The sequence below is a fragment of the Leuciscus leuciscus genome (assembly GCF_965113295.1).
Source record: "Leuciscus leuciscus genome assembly, contig: HAP1_SCAFFOLD_986, whole genome shotgun sequence".
In the NCBI taxonomy this organism is placed as follows: domain Eukaryota; kingdom Metazoa; phylum Chordata; class Actinopteri; order Cypriniformes; family Leuciscidae; genus Leuciscus; species Leuciscus leuciscus.
The window spans coordinates 1-10,351 of record NW_028117754.1 but is presented as its reverse complement, the minus strand read 5'-3'; the positions used below and the strand labels follow the sequence as shown (position 1 = coordinate 10,351).

At 36.5% G+C, this 10,351-nt stretch overlaps 1 protein-coding gene across 3 annotated transcripts; it reads right to left on the bottom strand.

Moving 5' to 3' along the window:
• Nucleotides 1–2,134: 2,134 nt before the first annotated feature.
• On the bottom strand, nucleotides 2,135–5,701 carry LOC309492101 (CXADR-like membrane protein). 3 transcript variants are annotated; one of them, XM_082191110.1, is made up of 6 exons: nucleotides 5,589–5,701; nucleotides 5,041–5,367; nucleotides 3,342–3,644; nucleotides 2,914–3,240; nucleotides 2,635–2,761; nucleotides 2,135–2,429 (listed from the first exon to the last, which is right to left on the bottom strand). In XM_082191110.1, coding segments are annotated over exons 1-6 (1,134 nt in total). In that variant the 5' UTR covers nucleotides 5,638–5,701; the 3' UTR covers nucleotides 2,135–2,428. The 3 variants fall into 3 exon arrangements, with proteins under 3 accessions (XP_082047236.1, XP_082047235.1, XP_082047237.1); XM_082191109.1 differs by having other exon boundaries at nucleotides 2,135–2,435; nucleotides 2,638–2,761; XM_082191111.1 differs by having other exon boundaries at nucleotides 2,135–2,435; nucleotides 2,642–2,761.
• Between the last annotated feature and the right edge of the window lie 4,650 nt (nucleotides 5,702–10,351).

Genomic DNA, 10,351 nt, shown 5'->3' with positions numbered 1-10,351 from the left:
CAGCAGGACTGATCCTCCTGTGTAACCTGTTACTTCTTTACGCTTTTCATGATCTGAAAGATGACAACCTGCAGACAGAGAGAGTTTCTTCATGAATGGATCAATGTGAGCTTTAGAGATTAACATCAGGAAGAAGAGTTTAGTATACCATCATTGAATAATAATGCAGCACGCTTAAAAAATAAGCATGAACCAGTTTCACAAGTCACATGATAACAGAGCATGAGACTCAATCTGAGCTTTAAGTTCTGGTCAGGGTGCCACACACTGTATAACTGTATGACAAATCTTCAGTTTAAAGTAAAATACACACGGCACATCTAAGGGTATGTTTACATGACACTTTTTATGCGTTTTGGCAGGTCATTTACACGACAATGGCGTTTTGGGGGCCTGAAAATGCAAGCTTTTGAAAACGGATTTCAAAGTGCAGGGTTTTGAAACAATTCCTTTATATCATCTCCATGTAAACAACAAAAACGTGCATTTGTAAAAATACAAAAACAAAACGGTGACATCATGCGCATGCGTATGACATGTTCACGAATGCGTATTACGGGGTGTTACTTGACAAAGTGACATCTCCACACTGGCCTGGTATAATACAGTCTTTTTAGTCATTTCCGCAGATCCGTGTGAACGGGGATCATTTTGACAATGTTGTCGTCTGTTTTTAGTAGCCAACATCATTGTCGTGTAAACATACCCTAACCCTGGTCCGGGAGCACTGCACATTTTAGATGTCCACCTAACCAAAACACACTTGACTCAACTCATCAGCCCATTAAACACTCCAAGACCTCAGATGGGTGTGTGAGATATGAGAATTCAATATGCGCACATCCAAAATAACTCAGACAGAGCTCGATCAAAAATAAACGTTGCAAGTTAATAAAAGTCTTTGGGAGCATGAATAGCAGTGTGCTGGTTCTTTTGTATTTTAGCTTTTGTCAGGCAAGAGAGATATCAAGAATGTTCAGTGTTGGGGTCACAGAGTTGGGAACCACTGACATCACTCAGCACTATCACAGAATCACAACCATTGATGACTGATTCATTTCACTCTTAATTCTTAAAAGTATTTATAAATATGGACTTACCTTCAGTAAAGTGAAGCATAAAGAGGAAAAGATAGAAACACTCCTTCATGACTGATTCTCTTAACTCACTCTGGTCCAAACTTACACACTCGTCACTTGATCAGCGAGTGTGAACTGAGTCTTAATTTTGTTCTTGTTTTCTTTGAAGTCTTAAGGAACTTCACATTTTGGGCCATTTCCTCTTCAGCTCTGTAATTCTGTTTCTCTTCCTGGATCATTGACACTAATAAAACATACAGTATATGCTGTCTTTGATATTATATCAGGGCTTCTCGTGTCACTACTGCAGCTCATGATTTAACATTAAGAGAGGTAAATGATCTACATTAGTCGGTAGATCATGATCCACAAAACTGATGCTAAATTGTTGCTAAAATTGATGGCTGAATTATTGTTTTGAGCTCGTCAAAAAGAAACGATCCTCATTTAAAGTCATGAAAACATATGACTGTTCCATCTTAATGAGCTGATTAAACTGACTGTCAAACAAACAATAAAAAATATTAGGTAAGCAGTAAGCGTTCATATTGTCTGAATGTGAAAGTGATTAGCTTGATTTAATATCAGATGAACAATGTGCCTTATTTGACATTCAAAGATAATGCTGACTTCCTAAATATGAATGATTTTGTGGTGTGTGCGTGTGTGTGCGCGCGCGTGTGTGTGTGTGTGTGTGTGTGTGTGTGTGTGTGTGTATACAGGTTTGGCTATGCTTGCGAGGGCCAAATGTCCTCACTTATACAGTGAAATATATTGTGACAACTGACTTGTGAGGACATTTTACTTGTCCTCAAAAAGGCTTATATTGGCCAAATATGTTTTTATTTAAACCTAGAGTTTTGCAAATGTTTATGTGTTTGGGGGGTGGGTTATAGGTGATAGAAGATATCATTATCCTAATATAAAAACAAGTCTATGAGATGTCCTCTCTAGTATAGAGAAACAAACATTTGTATTTGTGAACATGTAGAGGAATAATTGATGATGCAACATACTAAAAACCGTTTACCCAATCAGAGGTGAAGATCTCTACCCATAATGTACTCAATATTTTTATTGTAATAAAACAGGACAGTCCTTTTGATAACACACACACACACACACACACACACACACACACACACACACACACACACACACACACACACACACACACACACACACACACAATGTAATTGCACAGGGTATAAACTAGATAAGTTGAGTTAAAATAGAAGGCATAAAATAGGTATGCTAAGTTACAACAGGAAGAATCAGAAGTTTCAAACAAAGTACAGATTATGATTTAATTTCATATTTCTTTGCTTTACATCTGTTTGAACATGTCACCTTATCCTAGAGAGAGAGAGAGAGAGAGAGAGAGAGAGAGAGAGAGACGTTGTACAAAGAAATCAGTGTCTGAGTTTTCAAATGTCACAAAAAGCACAATAAAGCACTCAAAAACAGACAAGCAGCATATCATGTATCGTTATATTAATACATCTAATTAATTCTAGTCAAGGTACTTTCTTAAAACTAAAATCTTTACATTGACTACTTACATTTAGGTGAGTTGGTTGTTTTCTCTATTGAGTCTCCTGAGTGTTGAGTGGTTTTACTTTCTTCTGTGTGTTTTACAGGTTTATGGGTTGATAAACACATTGATGGAAAGTAAAATTCCTCTGCAGAATTCAATAATTGTCAGTTATAATATAGCACAATGGGGCATATTATAATAAAGCTTAATGTCATTCTTCTAACAGTTTTTAAAATATTTTTTTTTTATTTAACAAACTTAACTGATTTCCATAACAACAACACAGAAGAATATTACCTTGAACACTGAGTGTGATGTTGATGTGTGGTTGATGAAGCACAGAGCAATGATATTCTCCCTGATCTTCTGTGTTCAGGTTTGATATGTGTAGAGAGAGATTTCCTGGAGAGGATTCATTCAGCAGTTTGACTCTACCTCTGTGTCTCTTGCTCTGTTGATTTGGGTAAATTTCTTCAGGTTTTGTTGTGTGTTTTAGTGAGGTAAATGTCCATGTAAGTTGTAGAGGTGTGTCCTGTAGTTCAGTACAGGAACAGGGCAAAACTACAGACTCTCCCGAGTGTCCCGTCACATTAACCCTCTGTGTGTTCTGATCCAGATCACACCCTAACACATTAGACTGACATTTACACTGCACTTTACTGGAAGAAGAAAATATCTACTGCATTTTGAGAGATTCAGGTTTCATGCAAAAAAATTCCATTTACCTTTTATCTTCACTATAATGTCTGTATATATTTGTGAAATCTCACACCTATATGACCCTTCATCCTCCTTTCTCAGGTCAGAAATGAGCAGAGACAGATTTGCTGGATTACTGTCATTAAACAGCTTCAGTCTGCCCTTGTAAATCTCATTTTTGAATACTTCATTTCGATGGCTCCCGTTTAGCAAGAGCCAGGTGAATTTGTCTGTAGTCTGAAGGTCAGTACAGGAGCAGGGTAGCAGGACTGATCCTCCTGTGTAACCTGTTACTTCTTTACGCTTTCCATGATCTGAAAGATGACAACCTGCAGACAGAGAGAGTTTCTTCATAAATGGATCAATGTGAGCTTTAGAGATTAACATCAGGAAGAAGAGTTTAGTATACCATCATTCAATAAGCTTAAAAGTGAAATAAAGTTTCACAAGCCACATGTTCATTTAAACTTTAGTTCATATCATATATAAGAATTGAACATACCCAAGAAGGGTTATGCTGCCACTTTAAAGGAACACTCCACCGTTTTTTTGAAATAGGGCTTATTCACCTTCTTTCCTACATTTAGATAGGTGGGCAAATGCATTTTTGTCTCAGTGCATGCATTGTTTTAGTTTGACAGGGTCGGCGCTAGCTTAGCTTAGCATAATGAATGGAATCCTTTGTTGCCAGCTAGCATGTCCTGAGTAAAAGTGATATAAAATTTTTTTAAAACCCACCTAATTACTTCTTGTGGCCTGCGTATTCACAGCAAGTACAAATAGCGATGCAGATTAACACTAGACGATTTCCTATGCAGATATTGACTTGGGACTATATTAGGGGGAAGCACAGGTGAAGCACTGCTACTTGGGCGCAGAGATATCACGCCCAAGTAGCAGTGCTTCGCCTGTGCTTCCCCCTAATATAGTCCTTAATATATAAGTCAATATCTGCCTAGGAAATCGCCTAGTGTTAATCTGCATCACTATTTGTACTTGTTGTGAATACGCAGGCCACAAGAAGTAATTAGGTGGGGTTTTTTATTTTTATATCACTTTTACTCAGGACATGCTAGCTGGCAACAAAGGATTCCATTCATTATGCTAAGCTAAGCTAGCGCCGACCCTGTCAAACTAAAACAATGCATGCACTGAGACAAAAATGCATTTGCCCACCTATCTAAATGTAGGAAAGAAAGTGAATAAGCCCTATTTCAAAAAATGGTGGAGTGTTCCTTTAAAGGGATACTTCACTTTAAAATGAAAATTCTGTCATCATATACTCACCCTCGTGTTGTTTCAAACCTGTATGAATTTCTTTCTTCTGCTGAACAGAAAGGAAGATATTTAGAAGAATGTCAGTAACTAGACAGTTTCTGGTCCCATTGACTTCCATAGTAGGGAAAAAATATACTATGGAAGTCAATGAGACCAGAAACTGTCTGGTTACTGATATTCTTCTAAATATCTTCCTTTCTGTTCAGCAGAAGAAAGAAATTCATACAGGTTTGAAACAACATGAGGGTGAGTATATGATGACAGAATTTTCATTTTAAAGTGGAGTATCCCTTTAAGAGTACGCTTGTACGTTGCAAAATCAGTTATAATATAGCACAATGGGACATATTATAATAAAGCTTAATGTGATTCTTAACAGTTATTTTTTTAAACAATTTTTTAACAAACTTAACTGATTTCCATAACAACAACACAGAAGAATATTACCTTGAACACTGAGTGTGATGTTGATGTGTGGTTGATGAAGCACAGAGCAATGATATTCTCCCTGATCTTCTGTGTTCAGGTTTGATATGTGTAGAGAGAGATTTCCTGGAGAGGATTCATTCAACAGTTTGACTCTACCTCTGTGTCTCTCACTCCGTTGATTTGGGTAAATTTCTTGAGGTTTTGTTGTGTGTTTTAGTGAAGTAAATGTCCATGTAAGTTGTGGAGGTTTCGCCTGTAGTTCAGTACAGGAACAGGGCAAAACTACAGACTCTCCCGAGTGTCCCGTCACATTAACCCTCTGTGTGTTCTGATCCAGATCACACCCTGACAACACATTAGACTGACATTTACACTGCACTTTACTGGAAGAAGAAAATATCTACTGCGTTTTGAGAGATACAGGTTTCATGCAAAAATATTCCATTTACCTTTTATCTTCACTGTAATGTCTTCATGATTTATGTGTGAAATCTCACACCTATGATGACTGATTAATTACACTCTGAATTCTTTCACAATAAAAATATTTTTAAGTCTAGACTTACCTTCAGTAAAGTGAAGCATAAAGAGGAAAAGATAGAAAAACTCCTTCATGACTGATTCTCTGAACTCACTCACTGATGGTCCAAACTTACACAATCTTACTGTTGATTATTTTTATATGTTTTCAGGAACTAAAACATGTCGCGCCATTTCCTCTATTCGTCAGCTCTTTATTTATATTTCTCCTCCTGGATCACTGACACTAATGTATATGTTATCCTGCTCTCTCTCTCTCTCTCTCTCTATATATATATATATATCAGAGTTTCTTTTAATGTCACTACTATAGCTCATGATTAAGCACGTAAAGTCACCACATCATGATCCAAAAGCATAAACTCCAAATGTATTCCTTTTACTAAATGGGTGTCATATTGATGTCAGCAGGAAGGACCTTTAAGTGCAAGACATTGACTTTGCAGCTCAAATACTTATGTAACTAACAGCACATGAACAACAGCTCAGATAGGCCTATTTTGTGACAAAGCCAAGAGATCAAGATCGCAGGCCATTTAGTTTACCCTTTAGTCACAATGTTTTGTTATAAATAGAGTATATAACTACTATTTTGGCATACAGGCTATATACTTTATCTGTATCTATATGGAAAATGACTACATCATCACTATTCTATGGTGATCATATTATTAAGCAACTATCCAGCAGATAAAATGCAACAACTCAGAGATGTGTGAAAACTTAGTAACAGCTACAGTGTGCTGTGTATATTTAAACAGGAAATTTCCCATTGCTGTGTTGGCACTTCACTGGGCTTCCTCTTCACCATAGCTGCAGTCTCCTCCGCTTCAAAACAACTAATAAATATAGCCGCGGGCAGCAATCATCGGGGTCTAATCACCAATGTCCCGCAATAGGATGATTTGCAATCAAGTTGAAATGTAACTTATGATCTTGTTTTTACAAAAAATTCCATGTTTAATCTTCTCTGAAAGTTATGGTTTGATGAGGTCTGAGCAACAAGGGCAAAAAGGGCAACTGACTTTCAAAAGAAATCTATCCCTCTTACCGTTAAATTAAACCATAATAATAAAAAAAAAAACTGTTTAAGTAAAAAAAAAAAAGTTTAAGTAAATAATGTAAAAAAGTAAAAAATGTTTACTATCATTTGTAAGGCATGTAATCATATGTGGTGTAAGTGTGGACTTATATTCAACTTTTAAATTTAGATGAATCACTGTCATACTGTTTGATGTCACAGGACAATTTCAACTGAAAGTGAAGATATCATTTGCAGCTCAAAACCTTATTTATCTGATTTATTTCTATAATTTGTGTAGCCTTCTGACCTTTTAAAGGATGTGTTGTGTTTTAACTCTAAAGTAAAATGTTTTTTTGAGCTGAAACTAAAACCAAGTAAAGACTTTTATAATAATAAATAAATCAGTTATACTACACTTATAATAATACAATGGGTAAACATTCAAAAATAATATAATTACGTCTAAGCGGATTTTTACATTTGCCAATATAAACAACCCTTCCCTATTTCTGTTCTGTTATGATAATGGGTTATGGTACCATAGAGAAAGGTTGTAGTTTATGTTGCTGCCACTTTAAGAGCACGCTTGTATGTTTCAAAGAGAGAAGAAGTGACTGTATGCTGTAGTAAAGTTACACAGTTCTGTTAAGCACTGCCTGGCCTCCATTACATGTTCTATGAATTTCATTGTTATTGGTTGAGAAACCATTCTTTATTGTCACTGGATGAGGCTACATTATTTAAATGTTAAGTAATATTCCCAATATATTAATAGCACAGGAATTTATAGCATAGAAACATTAGAAACCTGACAGCTCTCCAGTATATAAGGCAGAGTTGTGTTAAGGGCTGGTAACCACACGGGGGCAGTAGCTCTTTAAATATGGCCATAATCAAAAATGGAAGATTTTTGACATTGCTTACCCAACAGTACGGAAAAATCAATGGCAAAGCATTGTACCAGATGAACAAATACAATTGAGAGAAGAGTTATTAAACTTTCTAATTCATAAAAATCTGTGATATGACCCTTTTTATTGTTTTGTATATTGCAATGTGAAGCAGCAAAAATAACAAAATTGTTCACATCTCTGAGGTCTTTGACGTTTAGAAAGCAGAATGCCAAGAGTGACAGTGACGTTGAGTTTCAGCATCTTTGGAGGTGCTTCCCACAGAGTTAATGGGTTTCAGCTCAGCTGGATTGACAGGGCTTTGTTGAAAAGTCAAGCACATTGTGTCACTTGTCACATTAACAATAAGGTGCTTGAGCACACTTCTTCTTTGGCACTGTACTTTGTCCATATTTAATTTATTATCCCATTCCAATGAACATCATAGCCATTTTGATCATATTATATCTGACGGATTCTTACCGCGGCAGAAAACAGCCTGGCATTTTAACACAGGTTTCAAAGCCATTTCTGTTCATTTTGCCTTTGCATAAACTATGAGAGATACAAGACATCAATGATACAATAGTAAAAAGTTTCTTCTCGTTCTAAAATCATTTTGAAGCATCTAGGCCCGGCATTTATCTAAAAGTGAGCATGTATTGCTTTTTTGTGTATACAGTGAGAGAGAAATAAAGAGAGTGAAAGAAAGCACCAGAGACACAAGGCTAAAAAAAAACCATTCCTCTCAAAGAGCTGCATGCTTTGTTCTCCCACCGTTGTTACATTCAGTTGTCTCATTATCATCCATTTTCCTAATAGTTGGTCTGGATTGAAAGGTGCCTTAGGTGTTAAATAGTCATTTACGGCCACTTCTTGGATATTAGATGTTTAAAAAGGATCACGATGACCTGTAATCAGACTTCCTAACGTTGTGTTTTTCTGGTATTTTCAGGACGTGTGCCTGGAAATGAACTGTGTGTGTGTGTGTGTGTGTGTGTGTGTGTGTGTGTGTGTGTGTGTGTGTGTGTGTGTGTGTGTGTGTGTGTGTGTGTGTGTGTGTGTGTGCGCAGTGATTGACAGTTCATTTCAGAGCAGGATGAGCTTGCCTGTGAGAACAGAGCCAAGGTATGTTGTGATTTCTGATTACTCACCTCTTGCTGCAAGAAAAAACTCACACTTATGCACCTATGTTCATGATGATGAGCAACAAATCTCTTTTTTCCTCTCTCGTTTACACAATATCATGACAAAGACAAATGTAGACATATAAGCCATTTCATAGATGCGTAATGCGAGAGAGCGGGATGTTATACAGTAGTTGAAGTGTGCTTCTTTCATGCCTCTATTCTCTCTCTATTTCTCTGTTTTCTGTGCTGAGTCATTAGGGCTTTCTTTACTGATGGATGTTTACAGACAGCCCTCTTCTTCTTTTCCCATGCAAAACAAAAGAAGATGCAAGCTATGCGCAGCTATGACATAGAAACAATTATTTTGTGTCCTGTTTCATCCATGCATATACGACACAAAAGCTGTTTCTGGGTTGGTACCCTTTCAAACGGTACACATTTGTAGGCCTACCTTGTTTACCCCTAAAGGTTGCATATTGATACCTTAAAGATACATTTAGTACTTTTTGAGAGGGTATCATCCCAGTGACAGCTTCTGTACCTTTTTTTCCTGAGAGTATGCTATGGTATTATATAGTATACTATAGTACTGCTAAGTATTGACCATAAATGGCATAGGACATTTAGGCCACAATACAAAATGTATGCATTTGCATATTCACATTAGATAACAAAATATCAAAACAAGTGACATCTGACAAATTATGCTAGAGCATTGATTCATTAGAGGATGCATGAATTCAGTTCAGTTCCTGTGAAACTCTTTTGATTCCATTGGCGTCATATTTTTTTTGCACTGATCTTTGTTCTGGTGTTCTTATGCTTAATTATGCATGTCTTCATGGATTTACAAAGGAGTTGTTCAAAGTCAAGTCCCTCTTATTCACTGATTATGTTGTTTCTAATGTCTGCTCTCTTAAGTGTCTCAGATGGGGCTCACCTCTCACTAAGCTGTCCAGGCTAATTGATATCAGGTTTGAATACATTTTTCTGGACTTTTTAACAAAGGTCAAGAGCTGAGGAGCACATGGAGGTTCAGCCTCAGAAAATGTAATATTAAATACATTTCTGGTTGAATAAAAAGTTAAAATCTGGGTGACCATGAGACACTTACAATGGAAGAAATGTTATAAATACTTGTACTAGTATAATTTCAATAATAATAGTAGTGTATAGGCTAGTAGCCTACTGTGCAAAAGTCTTAGGCACGTTAGGCTAGTATTTTCACCAAAACAAAATTATTTTAAGCCAGTTGTTTATAGGCCTATCTTTTGCTTTGTCAGTATGAAATATCAGTTTACATTTTACAAATTAACATTCCTTTTGCCATTGATAGTAATAATTCAGTGAGATTTTTGTATGCAATCTCTCCGACAACAATTAATGCACAAAAATCTGACAACAGTCAGAAGGCTGAATTCACTATCATCAAGTCCATCTGGGATTACATGAAGAAGAAAAAATGAGACAGATAAAATCCAGAGGAAATACCAAGTTCTGGCATGAAACTCTAGATGATGGCACAGGCTGATAGGACTTTAATTAATTTGGCAGCGATGAGCGATCGCATCGGCATCTTCATAGCGCAGCTGATTGGTTGTTGTAGCATCAGTGGCCAACGAGCTGCTGCTGCTCAACATTCAAACAAATACCGGTAGTCGTTATTTTTTTTATTTTGCATACAAAAAGTATTCTCGTCGCTTCATAACATTAAGGTTGAACCACATGGACTATTTTAATTATGT